The 22,327-nt window shown below is 40.7% G+C and overlaps 1 protein-coding gene across 12 annotated transcripts in view; it reads right to left on the bottom strand.

The window, feature by feature from the left end:
* Positions 1–401: 401 nt before the first annotated feature.
* Positions 402–22,327, bottom strand: part of TSPAN4 (tetraspanin 4) — a 475,717-nt gene continuing 453,791 nt past the window's right edge. For all 12 annotated transcript variants that reach the window (XM_049820764.1, XM_049820765.1, XM_049820770.1 and 9 more), the window contains 3 exons: positions 13,597–13,728; positions 11,802–11,885; positions 402–8,987 (listed from right to left, as the gene is read on the bottom strand). In XM_049820764.1, coding sequence (XP_049676721.1) covers positions 8,919–8,987; positions 11,802–11,885; positions 13,597–13,728 — 285 coding nt within the window. In that variant the 3' untranslated portion in view covers positions 402–8,918. The remainder of the gene's footprint in view (positions 8,988–11,801; positions 11,886–13,596; positions 13,729–22,327) is intronic.

Here is a 22,327-nt window from a genome sequence, read left to right as displayed (position 1 = left end):
TTTTTAGTTTCCCTTTTCTTCCTTGCCTTTCCCGGTGCAGAAGTCTGGATAAACTGGAGTCCTGTGTAATCCATAGTAAAGATTGCTTGCATTGGAATATTCTAGTTCTGAGAACATCATATGTACATAGATTTGGATGTACATTAACTCTTGATTCCATCAGGAACAAGAGAGTGTGATTTGCAGCAAGCTTTTAATTGTGCCAGTGTTTCATGTGATAATTCTTCTTTTAAACCTGCAAGCACTTATTTCAAAGGACCTTTTGATAATGAAAGTTGTATTGTGTCAGGGTAACCAGCTGTGGTGCACAGGTAGGAATAAGAAGGTGTTTGATAGGGAAGAACTTTAATGCATGGACTTCACAGGAAGGAGATTTAAAACTTCAATTTTTATTAGCACCAAATATCAAGCAAGTTCCATGACAACAAGCTGTACTTCCAAGCTGGTGAGTTATTTTGTTTAGGGAAAGTGAGCTGGTATTTGACACATCAATTCAGTCTATATACTCTCTTGTGTTTGCATTTGCAAATCCATAATTCCTTCAGTTGTGCACAGGTCACAATTTCTGTTCTTCCCCCCAAAGTAGGAGTACTTTCAACCATGAGGTTTAAAGGCATCTCTGTCCTTGAGAGATCAAGTAGCATAACTTAGCTGCTTACCAGAATAGTCAAAGCACCTCTGGCTTCTAGGGGGAAATATTCCCATTTCTCTTTCTAACATGCTTATGTGTCCAGTTCCCACAGCTGAGCTCACAGCATGAGGAATTTTCCCAAATAGCTTCAGTTGTAGCTCCATGCAGCCTCCCTATTCAACTAATGCCAATATGACTTTCAAATAAAATTAATACAGGTGCAAAGATAGTGGCCATTGGTGGGGAGGGAGGAGGGCTGTGTGGTGCTCTGAGGATTATAAAGAAGCTTTTAATGACTTTGACTGCAATAAGTGATCTGGTATAGGCTCATAGAGTGAGAGGAGGGGTTCCAAGAAAGCACTAGAAGCAGCACCATGGAGAAGTGCTCTTTTCCTGGAGTACTTGCAAATGCTTCATCTTAATTGAGTTTGTAAACAGCTGTAACTCCCTTGAGGGGAGGATTCAATTCCTTGAGAAATGAGAGCCTGAAAATGAGAGAACTGAGAATTGCCTTTTTTTTTTTTGGTTTTTTTTGGTTTTTTTTGTAGAAGTTATCTTGACTTATTAGGCTGCCACAGTACAAAACATGGGGATCCATATGCTGCTCCCGTCACTAGTATGTGTGTGGATGCATGTGAGCATTTCAAAAGAACAGCAATGGCAACATTTCTAGGCCAAGGCATTTTTTAGCTCAGTATTCTGGGTGCTTATTATCCAAGCTGAGATATAATATCAGAATCAGTTAATTGCATCTGTGGATGATACAATAACACTGAACAAGTTTCCAAGGTAAATTGGATTAAAAGAAAAAAAAAGAGGAAGAAAAAAATCCCCACAGCATTAGTCTCTCTGGAGAATGCTAAACAACTAGTGACAGTTCTGGCTGGTATCAGTGCTCACCTAGCCACTGGCAGGCTTGCATTGGGGAACGGAGGACATTGAGAGTAATTCAGATTTAGTCACTAGTTAGGTCCATAACTAGGCTGACATGAGTTACTTGGTTACAGTACTCACTTTTCTCTGCTGTGTAGGGACTATGGTCTCCTAACTCAATGTCAAACCTGAACTTTTTGAAGCCATGCAAGATGTCTGTCCTTGGGCATTTAAAGTTATAAAATACAAATAACTGAATCCCCTCTGTTTGGCAGACTGGGACCTTGATTAACCAGGTGTCCCTGTGTGCAGAACAGCAGATTTAAAGGGTGCAGTAGAGATGGAAGGGTTGGAGCAGCGATGGGCTTAAGCTTTACAGCCAAGGAAAGGTATCTGTGGAGGAGGGAGATGATGAGGTGCATCTGAATAGACTTTCACAAACCAGTTCCTGAAATCCCTTTATTTCTATAGTAATTTTTAGGATCTTCAGGACGAATGCTTTACATCTGAAACTCTTGTCACTGTTCATATGGAAAAATAAACACATAAGCAATACACATTAACAGTTGGGGTTTTTTTTATGCTGTACTTTGTTTTATATAGATTTAATTATATACAGTTATATATTTTATTTTGTTGGCTGTGACTTGAACCATACTCTGTACTAGCAGTGCCATGGGAACATAAGGGGATGTTTATAGTAGATAAGGATCCCATCCTTTCAAGTTACTCTTGTAACCACAAGTACAGGGAATTAACTCTATTAAGCAATTCTGTAGTAACAAAATGTTCTGCCTAAACAATTTCTGCATGAAAGGTACCAGGGAGTTGTTTGAGAAACCAGTTTAACTGATCAGCCATTTCTTCATTAAAAAAAACATGCATTGCAAGATGACTTGTAGGCCCTCTGTGTAGCTGTCTAACATGTACTGGTGTAGATTTGGTAGTGAATGCTTTCTGGCTGTTGGAGGGAAGAATGTAAACTAAGCTGTTCTTGCAGGTCAACAAAAACCATATGGTTTCTAGTGAACAGAATAATGTACAGTATTTCTATGGGGAAACAGTTTTATGGGGCTGTGAGGAAGCAAGGCCTAGGGTAAAATGACCTACATAGGCACCTGATAGGATTTCAGAAAAACAGCCTTTCAGATTGCATTCACTAGGTGAGTTAATAATGACAGATACTTCATTGGTTTGGGACTTTTAACATATGGGAACGTAAGAAACATAGGGCTCTGTATTTTGCATTTTTGATGTGTCAAGGCAAAACTTTGGATGAAATTTCATCAGCTACCCTTAAGTCTCTTTGAGAATTATCACCATGCAGACAGAAAGTACTTTGTATTACACAGCTGGTATAATCAACTAAGCCTGATATTCCTAAGTTGCGTTAAGTACATTCAAGAAAAATAGCAGGATGTCAGCTGAAATACTAGGTTAGTTGTTATTAAAATAGGAACACTTCTGTCTCTACTAACATGTAGTTCAAAAAGCAAAGACAACTGAACTAGGATAGCTGCTGGGGGAAGGTACGCTGGGCTTAGTTTTTTGAAACAATGAGATCTTGAAAATCAAGTGTACTATATTACGTACATTTAAGTTTTCGTGGAAAGATAAATTAGGCTGTAAAGGTAATACAACCGCTCTGTGCCCAGGTATTTCTGTAAGAATCATTAAGTTAGCATTTCTTAAGTATAGAACCAATGGTGAATAAATGAAATAGAAAGGCAGCATGTTCAAATCCATGGAAGAAGGGTTCTTTCAAATGTATACAGCATGATGAAATTGTGAAATTCACTGCTACAATGTAAGACTGAAGTGGAAAGTTTCACAAAATCGGAAACAGATTAAAGATAGATGTGGTTAACGAGACCATCTAGTGGTACACTTAACTGGATGAAGAAAATTCAACAAATATAAACGTGCCTACTGAATTGAGGGAGTTGTAAGAAACTTCCACCAAAGGTTTGGGTTATGCTTTATGAGGCTTCCTGCAACAACCACTAGAACCTCTGGGTCTCCACTTTCAGGCCACATCTACCCTTACATTTCCAACAGTACGCCTGCACGGTTGCTCAGAATGCACCCAGTTTAGAGGCAATTTCACTTGCAAAGCTATTTGACCTGGAGGGTACAATAAATTGTATTGAAAAAGGCAGCATTAGACATGACTTTAGAGAAGGTACCTGGCTAACCAGACCTTCTTCTGATCTGACATAGTAGCAGTTGTTCCATTTTCACAGAGTCTGGTGTTTATTTTGTAAGTAAGTTTTTCTATGTAATTTTGAATCTAAGCAACTACCTCAGAAAGAGAAGTCCTTTGTTTCAAAATTATCAGTAACAGACAAATTCTAAACAGAAAATAATTGGTTTCAGGTCTAAGTAAGTATTTTGTTACACTGTAAACCTGATCTCCCAGTATTTTCTGAATTGTTATTGACTATCACATAATGTCAGGTTGCCCTTAAAAGGAAACAGAAGGGGGTGTAAATTTACCTGGGAACGGTAAGCCACTTAATAATATCAATAAGGAAGGATAGGTCAAATCAAAGATAGATAATGAGAAATGACAAAAAGTAGTATGCTGTGTATTTTACTTTTTTTCATTGCCTATACTGTATGTGTGCACTTGCACACACACATCTTTGGGTATGTATATACTCTATAGCTTGTAGTGTAGTTGAGTATAAAGAATACAAAAGACATTCTGTTATAAACTTTAAAGAATATTTAATAACTTTAAAAAATAAAATGTATATCTTCAATTTTGTTCTTCATATGAATGCACAAAAATGTATCACTGTAGTTGCAGTGACAAAATCCAAAGAACTAAGGAGACCTGACCACTGTGGTAAGATATCGGTGACAACCTAGGAGAATTCATAATGGAATCCAAACAAAATTTCCCATGGCGAGTCCTGACTTGTTTTCTTACTGTGAATTGTCTAACTCGGTATCTATGAAGATCATTCACACTTAGCAAGAATCCTTGCAGACAAAGTAATAAAGAGTCTGGTTTTAAAATAAATGCTACAATCAACTCCTGGTTTCTGTTGCTTACCTTTGGTGCCATATTTATAGCACAACAATGAAGCTAAGGGGTAAGTGAAAGGCTTCACCATCCTCCATGCTAACAAACTCCTGTCCTATCTATGAATGAGGCAGCTGGGAACCATGTGTGCTGAAAGATGTAACCAGTTCTTCTTAATTAGTTTGTGGGAAGTGAGGGGTTTGGGTGGATTTGCATAACAGCAATATTGCTGATGGAAGATAAAAGATTTCTACAGCTTCTGTGCAGTTCCTTCCTCTCCATATTCTAAATCATACAATGCTGCATTCAAATGGTAATTATTATATGGAAGAATAAACCTTTACGAATTTATATTATTTGAGGGGGAGAACAAAGAAGTATTAATAGAACAGAAACCAGAGTGAATTTCAGTGATTGTGCACTACACGATGTGTAACTAAATAATACTGGTTTGTACAAGCAATAAGATTTGGCTGCTACTGACAGTTACTGTACAGGAGAATAAATCATATTCTATTAAATATATATATATTATTGTAACTGTGAAGATGAAAAGCCAGAAGTATAGTGGACTGAATCTAAAAGCTAAATTCTGATGTTGCTGGATTCAGGAGGTCCAACCATGTGCACTGTGCCTTCACATCTTGTTAAGCAGAAAGAGCAATGACTATAAATTAGGAGTGCTGTCCTCCAATGTCTTTGTTGCCTTTGGTTCTGTCTTTAAATATATTGAGTGCTCATTTGTGTTTAAAGATGAGAAGTGAAAATAATATAAAAGACTTTGCTAAAGGTGACAAAACACCAATGGAAGCAAGTGGAATGACTTCTGTCTTGCTCTGCGTACATATGATATAAGCAGCCTTTAAATGGGTATTTATTTATAATCAACTGGTTCAACATGAAGTTTTATGCATAATATGCAACTATTTTTTTTTTGTTTTTTAAAAAAAGATTCTTGCTGTTACATACCACAAAATATTCTGTCCTTGTCAGCAGAGAAAGGATGCAATGCTTTTAAAAAGAATATATGTTAAGTCTGAGGCTTGTTATATGCAGTATGTTCAGAGGTTTGAAATTGGATTGTGCTGGTAATGCTTTAAGCACCATAACATCTGCGTGGCCTGTGTGTAGAGAGTTAATAACATCAAATATAGAAAATAGTCTGGTTCAAGTTATAAACAAGTTGCAGTAGCATCTCAGTTGGCAGTGTAAGGGTAGCAGCCATGTGTGGTCTGGGTGTTTGGTTTGGGTTGCAGCGTTTTTCTGGGTTGGGTGGTTTTTTCTCCTTTTTTCTTTTCATCAGTTAGTGCTGTATGTTTCTGTTGCAGTGACTGGGATTTACAAAATGAATATTGCTTATACTCCTTATAGATACCTGGTTTTGGAAAACTGATGCAGTTTATCTTGTTGTAAAGACACCTAAACTGTGGAAAATAATTAGAGGGAACTACAAAGTGTGACTTTTCTTCAGTCTCTCTTTCTCACTTTGTTTCTTCTGTAGATTTAGCTGAAGTCTAGCAGTCTTTTCTAAGAAAGAGCTCAGCACATATTATTGGGAGACTCACAAGATGCAGGTTTGTGAGCTGTCTTCTCCCACCACCAGGCAAATTGATGAGAGTTGCCCTCTGCGGGAGCTCTGCTGCACAACGGTTTAATCTTATCAGCTGAGCCATCAGCAGCCTGCTGTCTCTGTGTTAATTTTTAATGGCAGGGATCACTACAAATAGACTTGTCTACCTTTTATCTTTCTTAAAAATCGATGTTTTATTAATGTATTCATCACTCTGTTATGCTGCTTTTCAGTGGTGGAAGCTCTGAGCTGTCAGCAGGAGCACCTGTGTGTACAAACTATAAGCCATGGCAAGAACTAATGGTACATCTAACCTGGAATCATGTCTATGTAGGTAAGAAAGAAACGCAGTGGAGAGAGGGAAGGAATGGACTGACTTACACCATCTTTCGAAGAGCAGGACTGTTGCCAGGTCAGCCTGGGCTGAGGAAGCAGACAGCTTTGAGACTGGTGATTGTAACACCCAGAGTAAGTCTCTTGCTTGGGGTGCAGGGTGCCTGTGTGTGGGCTACTCACTCAGTTTAACCTCTGTCTTGGGTTGAGGTCTGTTAACATTTGTCAAGGCTTGTCAGCATGGCAGTAAAATCCTTTAGTGGTGGTGGCTGCTGTGATAGTGAGTGATTGGGAAGCCACATAAAATGCGTGCAAGGACTACGTTACTTTCAACTTAGCCTGCACAGCTAAATGCCCTGTGCTACAGAGGCTGATGTGTAAAGGTGGGGGGTAAGATTTTGGAAGATACTTGCCCTTTCACACACCGGACTGTCCTAAGCACTTCCCCACAAAATATGGAGCCTAAGGGGGTGGGATGACTGCAGGGAATCAGCAAAGAAAGAGGAAAAAAAACCAACCCAAAACTTAAGCAGTGGGTTACTTAAGTGTTACTTAACAGGTGTTAAGGAGATTATTCAATAGGCTGTGAGTTGGTGAGTCTAGCTTTACTGCTGGCAGTTGCCTTTAAATGAAAGTAAGCAAAATGTCACTCATAGCTGAGACCTGCTGTTGTAAGCAGTAAAGGTACAGGGTAACTTTTTTTGCCTGAACTTAATGCATGATTTTAGTCTGTCACGGTAGGAATGGCTGCATTGAGCTTTCTGGGAAAACAGGGGCACCATGGTTCTCTTTCTGGCCTATTGTCAGTCGCTGGGCGGTCCTCAAAGGCTGGCTGCAGGGAGCAGGCCAGCTGCATTGCTCTGTTTGTCTCTTCCCTGCTGTGTCCTTTCCTTGGGGTGCTTCAGCTTCTCCCTGTCACATGTGCAATATCTGCAGCTGCTTCCTGATGGGGAATTGTTTGTTTGAATAGCAAACATCTGACTCTTGACCTCATGATGAGAGGGTGTGCAAAGAAGGGTGCTACATAAATTACTTCTGTTACCAATGCAGGGTGGGGAAATTGGACAATTGGTGGCTGTTTTCTGGCTAAGGAAAGTTATGATTTTGATTTCTGCAAATTTTTCTAGAAAGTGTGGGGCATATTCTAGCCAACAGCCAGGCAGAGGAAGATGGGTTTGAAAAGCAGAACTGAGAGGTGACTCCAATTCTAACACAGACTGATGTGTCTTGGCTGTTGTAAAGCATGCAGTTGGGGGGGCGGGGGGCATGGAAAAAGCTAAGCATAGAAACATCTGAAGTCTTAATAACTCTCAGAAAAATGGGCAACATGCAAAAGATTTTTCCTCAACAAGGCAACTCTATCATACCTGCAGATGATGATATCCCAAAGTAAATTAAGGAAATGGTGACATTCAGAGAAGGAACAGCTGACAGCTTTGTATGATCTTCAAGTGTGGAAATGAGTGATATTTTTTGGCAAACTAACTTGAAACAGGGATGATAAAAAATAAAACCATAGTAGCATGACAGAGAGAGCCCACTCACAAGTTGTTTACTGAAATGAAGATACAGCTGAAAGTAATTACTTGTTTCCCAGAGGTATAAGTGATAGTGCTTCCTACAAGAAATAATACTTGGTTATTTCAGTTGGAATGTGAAATGGGATAGAAAGGTTCCCTCTTTCTGAGGTTAGATGCTGGGTATTTCACCTCCTTTCAGAACAGTATGTGTATATGAATGTAATATATATTACATATACAGTCAAGCATCTATAATGCCGCTGGCAATTAATAAGTGAGACAACATCCAATATTGTTTTCCCTTAACAGCCAGATCTCACTGTACAGATTATGATTAAAAGCCTGACTTTGCAGCACATAAAATTAAAAATACTCCTTTAAAATAACACATTTCTGAAGATGATCCTCTCCTGGCTACAAAATCATCTTGAGACACTTGGAGGCAGGGCTGCTTGATCTTGACATTTTAGCTGTGTGCAAACTGTAGTAAAATTACAATTGCATTCAGCACTAGCTACTCTGTACCTTCTTTCCATGCTGAAGAATACTCATTTTCTATGCCCTCTCTTCCGGACCATGAAATGCGGGAAGGCAACCTGGCAGGTTTTGCAGAGGTTGCCTCAGTGCAATCTTTTCCTAACATCGCTTTTGCAGATCAGCCCCTCATAAGCAGCCTCCTTTGCTTTGCCATAGGCCACAGAAAAGGAACCATTGCTCTTTGGAGGTTTTCTTCTGTTTAAAGACAAGGCTGCTTCTTACCTGTGCCAGTTCAAGTACTGACTTTTTCTTTTCTTCCTCCTTCCGTAAAGTTGGGTGATTGACAAAATCTTCAGAAAGATAGCACTATACACAGTTTATAGTACAAAGGAGGGCGGGGAGGGGGGGAAGTCAGATGAATGAGCATGAAGGAGATTTCTCCCGTGTCCTTTGGAGGAGGAGCAGAAAGATTGGGAATGGTATCTATGCACAGTAGGTGTCTGCCTTGACTACCTGACAATACATGGTCATTGCAAAGGTGAGTCCAAGAATCTAAGAGAAAACAAACAAACAATTGTTTTTCAGTAAGTAAAAAAAATCCTATTTATTGAAACAAACAAACAAAAAAGCCATAAAAGCATGCTTACACTGGTTTTGTTCTCACACAGGAAGACACATCGCATACTGCTTTTCCTGCTGGTTCATGTCCTTGTTCCTTTCCTAGTTTCTGTCTGCCTTTTGTCCTTATCTGTATTGCTGTTTTACAGAATGAGCAATGAGAGCATGGGAGAGGCGATTTCTCCATCAAAAGCAGCTACCAGATACTGGGAAGAGGTGTATCGAAAAGAAATGTTTGGGTGTCTTTTGCTCGAAAATATTTTATAGTACCAACCCACAGCTGTGGGGCTCTGTGGTTATCTCTGCAGCTATTGCTTTGAAAGACAATCAGGCTCATCCCTGACCCAAAGGACGCTGTGGTTTAGTTTACTATGCTTTACTTTTCCGAGCGTATGTGTGCACAGGTCCTTGTCGGGGAATCACTGGAGACTGTCCATGCATTAATCATAACCATCAATGCCTCATCAACAATATATGTGTCTTTCTACTCAGCCTATTCAAGAGAAGCAGCAAGGAGGTGGTGGTTCTTCTCCCAGCACAACTACTGACCTGCTGTGCTGCCTCTGGTAGATTACTTCATCAGAAAAAGGGATGGAGAAGAGACTCTTATTTTCAGCTGAAGTACTTAGATGAATGTACTAAGTGGTTGTTACTATTCCTTTGCAACACCACTGTAAAAATTTTCATTGAAATAAAGGTAAAAATTTTTTGTATTAATTTTATTTTAAGCACTTAATTTGACCACTTCAAATTTAGTCTTTACTTAAATAGTTGTTCCTGTTAATGAGTATTTTGAAGGAGTACATGAATAACTCACATACTACTTCATAAATAACAGCTTTATAACCTTTTTTTTTTTCCTTCTTCATTTCTCATTCTTCCACAGTGAAGTAAGATTGTTAGGCTTTAGTGTGCTGTTTTACAGTAAGCACATACCTTTTGGAAGTATCCCCCTGAACACTGTGCCTAGCAAAGGAACACCTTCAGGGACAGCTGCATAATAAAACCTTGGTGGCTGAATTTGTTTTATAATTTTGAGCATGCATGACTGAAGAAGATTCTTCTGCCACATGTGCTGTATAGCCTTCAAGTTGTGTCACTATAACCATTGTTAATGTGAAAAACAAAAGCTGTCACGTGCTTATGGCCAGAACAACATTGTAACAGCAACAATAGCAGGAGCCCAATTCGTTTTAGGTGACAGTGCATCAAAACTTTTGGTTTTGGCTGCTGGAAGACAGACTAAAAATCTTTTGTGTTCTGAGGTGTTTTCACTGTATTTCACAGCACTTTCTGGGAATATCAATTAGCATTTTTTAAATTCTCTGATGTGTTTTCTCCCATGCAAACTAGTAATGTCCTTCTGTCAGAAAGATATTATTCTCTTTAATACACTAAATATAATCAAGGTCTATGAGAAGGACTCTGACGTGGGCTGCTGGGTTTTTAATGTATCTTTTAAAGACTCTCTAAATGCTGAATAGCTACTCCAAAGCTGTTTTTTTAAAACGTGGTAATGTATTAACAACACTCTTACATGGTCTCTCTGCCATATGATCTTGTTGTGCTTTATCTTTTTCCCTAAGCCTATCTGCTTACTATACTAGAAAACAAAAACCAAAACTCTACTGAATTTGCGCCTACAAGGAGTCAGGCATTTGCGTTAATAAGTTGCAGCCACTATGTGACATATGAAAGAGTAAGATACATGCCATTCTGCCTAATCTGACATTAGTGGGAATATGAGCGGAATTTCTCATCCCAGGCTCTCTTGCTGCTGCTAGTGGTATACCATGCAAAGTTGAAAAAAACCCCGAACTTGGGTTAATGTGGAGTTACATGATATTAATTAGCTCAGCAATGCCATCGTTTCTGCTTATATGTTGACTGTGAGAGAGAGGTGGAGCTGGAAACTAAAGCTCTATCTTCACTGCATTCAGGAATGGGACTTGGGCCATAAATGGAGGAGGGTTGGCATGCAGCTGAAATAGCCTGAGCTCCAGCACAGCGTTCACCTGTGTATTCTCAGGGGAAGGTTTGTGCCATTGGGGCTACACTTATGGCCACGACCATGGCAAGCTGGATTAAAGACACAGGTACAGAGGAGACAAGTTACTACACTGACATCTGATTCGTCTCTAACCCAGTTTATGTTGGAAATAACTGCAGGTTGAAAATCTGGTAGGCAAGTCTATGCCAATCTTATTTATCTAATTTCCCTGCAATTAATAGAAAAGGAGCATGGTTTTAAGGGCAAGGTTGAGTAATGGTAACAACATTGCAACTTATCCTAGGACTGAGGATGGGGTTGAAGCCTCAAGCTACCTTTAGGCTATGGTGAAGTTAGATATTTAGCCTAAGTGGGTGGTCCTCTCTGGCGAATGACTGGACAAATATAAGTACCCTAAAAGGCAATTCACCCTACCCTAATTAGGCTTCTGTCTTTGGATGGCAGGGAATACCTCTCCACTGAGTCTAGTCTAAGCTTTACATAAACCACTTGATACAAGTGCCTGTTCTCTGCAGTGCATCATAAAACAGAAAATTCGTGTAGTATTCCTAGTTCTGTACCTTGTACATGGCATTTTAACTAAATTAAAACATAAAAGACTTAAATTTTGCAGTGTTACTCTAACATCATGCAAAATTTGGAATTATTAAAACAGGCTTGGGCAGAGTGTATCTGGATCTATGATTACTTATTTAGTTACGATTAATTAGGATTTGAAAATCGATATTAAACTGTACCTGCACCATAGCTGTGCACAATCCAAAGATTCCCACTGCTAGTAAGTTTTCCTGGAGCCATATTTTCACTGTTTCGTAGCAAGGCTGGAAAAAACCCCAGAATATTGCATTAGTGATAAACACACAGCTCTATTCCTCTGGGAATATACAGTTAGAAAAGAGCCAGATCAGATTAAACTGCAAGGTAGCCTGAATTATCATTTTGGCATTAGAGCAACTACCGTGTATTTCTGGGTTGAAGCTTAAACGTGAAGTACTAATTGAAATGACACAAAAAAGTGCGCCTCCAAAATGCTGCACAAGCACTGTTCCATATAAATTGGGCCAGTAACTAAAAATAAACAAGCCATGCATTTGGGTCCTCTTTGCCCTCTAAAAACCAGCTAGAAGCAGTTAGAACTTCAGAATGAGCCTTTCATTTTCTCCATGTTTCAGGAAAACAAATACTTATTACAATCAAACCCAAAAGTTCCAGTGAGAGCTGCTCAGTAGCCACACTTGCTGCACATAGGCCCATTTCATACTATTAATTTTCCATCATTTCAAATTCCAGTATGGGTGCTCCATCGTTATTTTCTTCCTGCTTTAAATTCTGCAGTAGCTGTAACCTCATGTTCCTGGCCCAGTGTTGGGCAGGGTGGACTTGGCCCAAGGGAAACCTTTCTTTAAATAATGTGTGAAAAATAAATAATGTCTGTAAGCCAACCTTGTGCAAAAATTGTGCCCTCTGTCTTGTAAATGTACATGGCCAAGAATCAGTCAGCCTTCAGTTAGTGGCTTTCACATGTGTATAAAGGAAAAAACTATTAATGTGCCCCAGAAGACTTGGTCTTAACCTGCACTAATCTTGGTATCTAGAATAAAATAGAAGAACAACTTTTAAATCCTTTAATTCAAAATTTGACTTGGAGCTACTTGAGAGGTAGAAGGGAGCCATGGTTGGTTGGAACTCAGTCTCTGCCAGTGCCAATCCATGCATATGAAATCTCACTAGAAAGTGGCCAAGAGAGCTTTACTCGTTGTCTTCACAAACCATTAGAACCAGCAAAACTTCCTTATAATTCCACTTCATCAGATGGCCTTACTCCACGCCCCTCCTGGGTAACTGCACTACCTGTCATTAGCACAAAGAACTGGTGAGCTAATTTCACAGAAGAATTTAGGCTCTGACTATCTGCTCTGGAAGGATCTTCCCGAGGACATTGTAGGGAAATTATCCCATGGAGTTTTGAATTTAATTACAGGCAAGTGCAGAAACTCATTGCAAAAAAAATGCTGCTGGCAATTCAGCAAAATAGTTCCCCCTCTCCTACTGTGCAGTGGAAGCCCCTGAACTAGCGTTCCTGGCAGGAGCAGAGCACTTCAGGCTCACATAGCCCTCTTGCCTCACGACTCCCTGAGCCACACTAAGTTATGGCTGCTGCTCCAGGGCACGTGCGTGCCATTTGCCTTTATCTCTACCTGACTCCAGTGGGTCGGACATTGAAAAGGACAATCCTGTCACGTCCTAGTTAGATCTAGCTAGACTGTGCTGCAGATCAGTGTTGGATAGTACTTGTCTACAATGTGAAACAACAAACAGCTTAGAGCCTACTGAAAGGAAAGCTTTCAGCTCACAAAAATAATTAAATTGGTGGTTTCACTGGAGGTCAAAAGCCACAGCTCAACATGAGCCTTCTGAAACCACCTAATTAAAGAAGATGAGTAAGGGTGCAACATACCTTATCATCTGTGTGGCCCTGCAAATGACTAGCTGCCTGGGTTGCAAGGCAGCTGCTGAGCTCCAGCTACTCACCGCTTTCCACCAGGTCCCTGGGGAATGGAGTCCACAGTTCTCACTGAATTCTAAGCAGCAGGAGTCCGGCACCCGGGTTGTATTGTACACTTCAAACCAGTCAGTGTAGTTGGAGACTCCACAGCATCTGAACTGGAAAAAGAAGAACCGAGACGATGCCTTAAGTATGATCTGTCACCGACTTCTGCTCGCTTTGACTTCTGCCTCCTGGATTTGGACATTCAGTGCATTTCAATTACACCAGCAGAGGCTTGAAATTTTAAAGAAGTACAGTATTTCCTCAGCTTTACCCAAATACGCCCTTTCCTTCACTCCTTTTATTATGTTTAAATATGGCCTTGTGTGTAGCGAATGTTGAGACAAGAATCAAAGGCACCTATTTGCAGTGGCAGGACACTGCAGGAGCTGAAACAAGACGACCCCAGCCAAGCAGTGAGGTTAAGAGTTGATGTGACTGAGCAGGATTGTAACAATCGTTTGCAGTATTTTTTTTTCAGGGGAAAAAAAAAAAAAAAGATACAGATACAGTACTCAGGAGATGAAGATACTGGGATCTCTATGGAACACTACTTACTTCTGAAATCATGATTGAAGTTAATGAGGCAAATTTGTCTCTAAGCTGTTAATTACTGATCACCTTTAAAAGTCTTTGTCACACAGGAAAAGATGTATTTCCGCCTCTTCTCTCTTTGGTGCAGTTCCTTAATGTCATCATCGGATGCTGCTAAATAGTGGTGCTTTAAGTGTTGCATATGACGACACTGTGTACAATGACTACGTTAGAGCTAAAGCGGAAAGTTTGTTCGACTTACTTTGGTAGTGGGATGAAAGGTATATCGGAAATGTACGTAACAGTACAGGGAATGGCTCTGTGACCATCCTCCCCCTCTGGGAACTGGTATAGTCCTGTGATACAAAATAAGCTAAGACTTATTACCATATGGATGTATACACTATCTGTCACTCCTATGCTAAATCAAAAGTACGAATTTGTCAGTATTTAGACACTTTACCACTAATGAGTAAAACAAGCTGACATTGGGCTGCAGAACTGCTCTCTGTTATTGGCAGTACTTCACACTTTTTCAAGGCTATGCCAGCCACCTACTTAGCCCCAAAAATGACTTGCCAAGATCTTACATTTCAAATGTGATTTTTACATAAGCCTATGCAATATTTTTTGCATCCCTATAGAGACAATTTGTCTTGTTTCTGATAGACTCATAATCATGCAGATGTCTGCATCACCAGGACCAAGGACCTAATTCAGATCCTGATGTTTACAGTGGCCTGAGCGAGAGTTTTCCCTATATATACAATAACTGTAGAGTCTGTGGGCCCAGAGAGCCGTGTTCAGGTCCTGCTGCACACACAAGATCTGCCATTCAAGACCAATAGAGGGCAGAGGCGTCATGCTTTGCTTTGTGCATCATAAGCTGCTTCAAGCCCTCGCAGAAAGTAGTCCGCGATAGAGACGTTTCAGTGCTCACAGCACTGTTTTTCTTCTGCCAAGCAAAAGTCAGAAATCTTTCCCAGACTAACATCTATCCCTGCAAGGTTCTGCTCAGAATTCTGATTTGGTCCGTGGCAGGAATAAATCGTTAGCTTGCGACTGTTTGATTTGTGAATTTACAGGCTTAATTTTCTACAAACTGATTTGAAAGTAAAAAAAAGTTTGTGACTTTCTTTTTTCCCTCTATGTTCCTGCACACAAGACAGGAGCTCCATGTGTAAGAGGTCCCAAAAGGGGATAGGAGCAGCATGGAACACATGGCATGCATTTGAGGAAAGCTGATTTATCTGGAAGTCTAACAAGAAGGTCTTGCAGGCTGTCATCATTAGAGTCAGGAGGCAGCTCTTTGATAGACGGTGAGAAGTGACAGCTTGTAAATACCAAGCCTTGAAAATGTGGCTCATCTGTGATGCAGAGAGTGCAACAGTAGGGGCTGAGACATTTGGGTGATGTTCTGGCCAAATATAAGTGACACAAGTTTGCATAAATTGGGACAAGACCCCTTCTCCCCATAATGTTGCATGGCTGAGGGTGTCAAAGTCTGACAGACTAAGGAGGTGAAGTACAGGTTTTGTAGTTAAGGGTTCACTAACAGGTTGAGGACAGCTGTTCCTATGGAGCCCGTGAAGCAGGAGGTGGCTAGGCCATGACCTAGGGTTGGGACTCCAAAGAGTAAAACGTCCTGGTAAGCCAGAAGGTGGAAATCAGAGGGCATGCAGTTGCAAAGACAAGCTGCAGTTGGGCACACATTGCCTGCCCATGCAGATTCTCTGTGTACTGTACAAGAGCAGAGGATTAAATATTGATACTTGCCTGCCACTGCTAGCAGATGAGGCAGTCCCAGCAATGGGAGAAAGGGCTGAGAAAAGATTGAGGGTAAAAAAGAATGAAGTAGCATGAGGATCAACAGTCTTGGGACTGGAAGAAATCACATCTGGAACTGTAACTGGAAGAGATGCCATGTCTTTGGAAGACGAAGGATGAGCGATGGAATTAAGCAGTGGATGATGCACAATCCTAAAGGAGAGGAGGTGACGAACACAGAAGAGAATATACTAACACCACAGAGACCAGAGAGCACACGAGCAAGTGAGCAGTAAAGACCAAGTCCACTGAATGGCATCTCTAGGGAGCAGAGGCACTGACCCAGGGCAGTAGGTCAGAGAGGCAAGACCAAGGAAACAAGCAGCAGTGGGGCTGAATGGCTCATCAGTACAGATTCAGCAAAGAGGTCCAGCTAGAAGCCAGAAAGACGGTTAAGCTGAGAGCTCAGTAAATTCAGAGCCTTCATTATGGAGGCCCAAGTAGAGAAGAGAGAGTGTGGGAATGATTTGGCATCATGTTACAAGTGACTGATTTATCCTGTCTGCATGAAGCTGAACAATATGTAGCCAAATTGTTGAGAGAGATGAGGGACTATTAGAAGAAAGGGGAATATCGAGGATAAAGAGCAAAATAAGAGGATTTTTTAGAGTCCTCTTAGATTTGAGAGCAATGTTCTCTTTTTAAAATTTACAAGGCTTCTGAGCCAGGATACTTGGAAACAGTCCTACACTTGGAGGATGAGAAAGCTCAGGTCACGTGAAGGATAATTTCTGTCACCAGCAGTTTGTGGTAGCCAGTTATACCAGATTTCATGTTCTTCCACCAAGGCTGATGTTCTGCCAGTGCAAGGAAGTTAAACTGCCTGACTGCCATGAAGCAATTGCAGACTTGATTCTTGCTACAACCACATTCTTTTTTTGGTCACATTTACAGTCCTGTCTTGTTCCCTTCACTAGTTAAGTGATAAAATTAGACAAGGTTGCCTAATCAATTAGTTCTGTTCCTAGTTTCAACAGGGAACAATACACTTAGGTTTTTTAGAAACAATTACAAACTAACAGTGCTTATTTTGGGGTACCCAGACTAACATACTTTAAAAGGGGGTAATCTGTTAAAAATGTCAGCTACTGTCTTGAAGAGCAGTAACTTTAAGACACCTTGGCTTGGACACCTCAGGTCACTTGATTCCAGGGCTCACAGCTTGTGAAGGAGCATGCATGGTTAGATGCAATTGTGCCAGCCCACATGAACAAATGTGGGTACTTATTGCATAAGGTGACAATCAGGTAGTAGTGCTGGGGACACTTGTACAGTGTTTGGCAGATTTCCTTAAATAAGCAAAAGCTTGTCAGGTGCCTCTGAGTATCTAAGCTCCTGCTGCTGAACATTTCCAGGAATACTGACAATACGCTGCTGTTTGTTTCACGTTTCATGTGGGAGGGAGGCTCTGCCTCCCAAAATGTCAAAACGCATTTTTTCCCTCCTTTGTTAAAGAGACATTAATCACTCCCCTGTTGATTACCTGTGGGGTTATGAAGCGGCTTATCAGTTCCCAAGAGCTCAGAACAAGCAGGGGCTGCTCAACATGACGATGCAGTCAAAGGTCATGCTGCTGGTTGTGCTTTTCCCAGCCAAGCACCACCAAACAGCACTGAGGTCTCTGTACTGTATACATGGAATGCCACACTGCTTGCAAATAGCTTAATTTTTGTGTTAACAAGTAATTGCTGCTCTAGCATAGGGCATCTAGGGCTGGTAATTAATGTTAAACACAAAGTTTCTATCTTAGTGCTATAGAAATGATAAGGAGTTGGATTCTTGTACGTATTTTACAGGCAATCCCAGTATTGAAGGCTAAGTAGGCCCTATTTTCTTTGCCAAATTCCTGCAAAATCAGCTGGGATAGAGGTCATAAAGCTAAACAGACACCCAATCCTTGTTGCAGACAGGTTTTAGCAATTGCTGGTTTTCCAATTTTGTGAATGTGACCGAGAACTAGAGACAGGGTAGGGTGCCTTGTATATGCCTTTTTCCTCCATCACTGTAAAAAGTAGTGAATAAGATAGTTTCATTCTAAAATCATGTTTAATGGGTGATTTGGATTACTTCAGCAGTAATCCTAAAGTATGGTTTGATCTAACAGAACCAATGACTGGGGTAGAGGGAGATAGGCCAAATTTTGTTCTCAGTTACAGTGGTCTAAATAGACATGAAAGGCATTACACAGTAGTAACAGTGAGCTGAATTTGCTCAATTTAGTGAAGCTAATGCGTTTTTTGCATGTCTCACAAATTATTGCCTGGTTAGTTAAAAGGAGAAGTGTTCAAATATTGATCACAAAGATGTGGGGGATGAAGCAACATTTTAAAAATCAGTGCCTATTTCTCATTTCCTAATGATCTCCACCCATAACTTTAACCAGTCCTGGTTGGTAAGGAGTGTAATGCAGTTCAGGGTAACTTAGATCCTAAACTATTAGCATTTTAGTCATGTTTAAAATCACTTTGTAAGCTTTCATAGTCTTCAGTCACAACATGCAGAAGTCACCTGCTTGTGTTTCTGATCCTTTTAAGGTTTGAAATGCTATTGAGAAAGGTTGTGGATTTGGTTAGCTGAAGGTATTAAAAGGAAATCAATGAAATGCTCTAATTTGAAATGGCTCCTTGACTTAGAGGCTTAATACAACTGCAAAATGAGACTAGTGCTTTTCCTCTAACATGCGTTGCATGTATGCAGCTCAACCCAACTCCTTTATTGGTAATCTGAACAAATCAGTCATGGACCAAAACTGCAACTTCCTCCTTAAAGACGGGCCTGATGGACCCTGTTTTTAACTTGTTCCCAGTTACTTAGGAATTGTATACTTCTGTTAAAAAGAGAAAAACCATTTCTTAAGGCACAAAGGTGCTCAGGCCTTTCACGCTTGAAAAAGAAATATAGTAATCACCACTCACAAGTCACTGTGTGCACACTGGGTTTCCACGCTCCCAGTCAAAACTCCCCTCTGATTTGTGATCAGCCAGTCCCACAGAAATCAAATGCCATCTAAATGTGGTTCTGTTTCTGGAAACCCTTTTTTTCCCCTTCTTTAAGCAAAAGTTGCCATACACAGTCGTACTTAGGGAACGCAGGGTGGAAATGGTCTCTATCTAAGCTAATAGTAGGAGAAATGAAAAACTATGCGAGAGCTTAGAACCCTCATATCTGAGCCTACTACGTTAACCATGGTACCATCCTTCTGCTCAAGATTTGAAAAATACTTTTGCAAAGAAAGGAGTGGGAATGCAGAGAGGATGAGGAAGAACTCATTATGAATTCTGTTACTGTCATGTTTTTTACATGTCATGCTTTTTTTCTGAGGCTGCTGTTTTATATCTGCATATAGACACGGCCCGTAGCTCAACCAATGACTGATGTCTACTGGCCCCATTAGAAAAGTCCGTGCTGAGATACTGTCCTGTATGGCAACGTGGTTAGATCTAATGTGGGGTTTTTTTGAGAGCCATCTTTTAGGAGCCAGAATGCTAATAGCAAGCCTAGACTGGGACTTTCATTTCAGAAAGTCGCCTGTATTGCCCTAATCCTCCTATCAGTGATTACACTCTACTGATTAGGGATGTGAGGGATAACGATTATTACTGAACACAAAAAATAATACTTGGCATTTACATAGCGCTAATCAACTGCAAAGCATTTTACATAATTAACCATGCTGGGATGGTGTTCGCTGCACCACTGCAATAGTCTATTCCTAAATAGTTTTGAAGGATACATGTGATAACCAGTCACGTAAAGAGGTAAAAATGGATCTGTAGGAGCTCTTTGCTTTTCTCCTTAATCCCCAGCATGGGGAGCACAGAGACTTTAAATGCTGTGGTACTGTCAAGACCGTGCATGGAAGGTTAGGAAAAACAAAGCACAATCCTCAGCACGAATACAGGCTGGGCCATGAGGGGATTGAAAGCAGCCCTGCCGAGAAGAACTTGGGGTTATTAGTGAATGAAAAACTGAATACGACCCAGCAATGTGCGCTCACAGCCCAGAAAGCCAATCGCATTCTGAGCTGCATCAAAAGCAGCGTGGTCAGCAGGTCGAGGGAGGTGATTCTGCCCCTCTACTCTGCTCTGGTAAGACCCCACCTGCAGAACTGCATCCAGCTCTGGGGCCCCCAGCATAAGAAGGACATGGACCTCTTGGAGCGGGTCCAGAGGAGGGCCATGGGGATGATCGGGGGCATAGAGCACCTCTCCTATGAGGACAGGCTGAACAAGTTGGGGTTGTTCAGCCTGGAAAAGAGAAGGCTCAGCCTGGAAACAAGAAGGCTCTGGGGAGACCTTATAGCAGCCTTCCAGTACCTAAAGGGGGCCTACAGGAAAGCCAGAGGAAGACTTTTTATAAGGGCAGGTAGTGATAAGACAAGGGGTAATGGCTTTAAACTGAAAGATGGTAGATTTAGATTAGATGTAAGGAAGAAGGTCTTCACTGTGAGGGTGGTGAGGCACTGGAACAGGTTGCCCAGAGAGGCTGTGGATGCCCCATCCCTGGCAGTGTTCAAGGCCAGGCTGGATGGGGCTTTGAGCAACCTGGTCTAGTGGAAGGTGTCCCTGCCCATGGCAGGGGGGTTGGAACTAGATGATCTTTAAGGTCCCTTCCAACCCAGACCATTCTATGATACTATGACACGTGCTTGGAAGAGCACATAAACTTTTTATAATCCCACACCATATGGGTGTCTCATTTCCTTATCTCTCTCATCTCTATGCAGGTTGCAACTTTGAAAGAGGTATACACATGCTGTGAAACAGTATCTCCAGATTTGTTAAATTTTTTTTTCATGTCCATTGACATGGGAAGGTGTCGGGAAATCTCACACAGTTTTATACATATATATACACACACAGAGACCTTTATATTTATCTGAGTGATTGTAAATTTAGGATTTTACATAGTTCTCCTTTACTAAACTTTCTAACTGATCTTCTAACCAAGCGTGCTGTAGCTGCACCAAAGAGTGCTATTCTTTTAAGAGCAGCTGATTTAAAACCTCTTTTTCACAGAGCTACTCCTTAAAGCATTCACACTCTCTTGTTTGCTTATGCTAGGGTCAAAAACGTCTTCATCACCACCTAGAAATAACCTTTTACAGCAAAACTGAGTCTGTGGCTCTTTGGCACCAGGAGAAAGAGAAAGAGGAAGCCTTTAGTGTCCTGTCAACTTGTGTCTGCAGCTGAGGTACCAGCATGAAGTAGCTGACCCGAACTGGCCAAAGGGATATTCCATACCATGTGACATCTCATCTAGTATATAAACTGGGTGAAGCGGGGCAGGGGGATCGCCGCTTGGGGACTAACTGGGCGTCGATTGGTGGGTGGTGAGCAATTGCCCAGCGCATCATTTGTATAGTCCAATCCTTTTATCATTACTGCTGTCACTTTCTTAGTGTTATTATCATTATTAGTTTTTTCTTTTCTGTTCTATTAAACCATTCTTATCTCAACCCACGAGTTTTACTTCTTTTCCTGATTTTCTCCCCCCATCCCACTGGACGGGGGGGGAGTGAGTGAGCGGCTGCGTGGTGCTTAGTTGCTGGCTGGGGTTAAACCACGACAAGCATGATCTGTAGCACGACACAGACCAAAGACTATTATTGAGTCTTGCCTCAAACCCAAGCTTGTCACTGAACAAGACCATTTCTTTTAGACCAAAAAACCTCATCTTGACTTCAGAGAAAAAGAATCCACCATCCTGCTGTATAATGGCATCCTACCATTAGATATCCGTATCCTGATTTTTTACCTCTTGGATCATTTACAGAGCCCTTTTAATTCAAAACCCTTTTCGTTTCCTGTTCTCTTTTTAAGGAGTGCAATCACATCACTACTTCATCTTTTCCTGGTTATATAAAGCTCTTCAAATTTCTCACAATAATGTAAATTTCAAAAATTCTCATTATTCTTTTACCTCTCTTCTGAATCCAATCCAACTTTTGAGCATCTTGAAAAAATGTGACATAGTGTATATTGTTACAACTATTTTACAGAAAGGGGAGCAGAAGCATGGGATTTATATCCCATAAGTCCTCCAAATAATGCTTTCCCCCCCACCTTTGCTACATGCTTTTTACAGTTCTTGGGGTATCACTGAAACTAGATTAATATTTACTGCAAACATCTTAGTATTAGTAATTTTTACTAAGCAGAGTTAAGTTAGTGTAGAACAGTAAAAGTTCTAATACTGTTTGATATAAGCAATGATATTAAAAATTTTATCTATACTTCACACAGCTTACTCTTGGGCTAGCACCATAAAATGCATTTCTCTTGTCAGTAATTGATACCTTCTCATATTTCATCATAGTATTGGAAGAGAAAAATATTGCAAGAGGCTGAAAGC

The sequence above is a fragment of the Accipiter gentilis genome, chromosome 17, assembly GCF_929443795.1.
Source record: "Accipiter gentilis chromosome 17, bAccGen1.1, whole genome shotgun sequence".
Taxonomy (NCBI): Eukaryota; Metazoa; Chordata; class Aves; order Accipitriformes; family Accipitridae; genus Astur; species Astur gentilis.
This window is presented reverse-complemented; position numbering and strand designations above follow the sequence as displayed.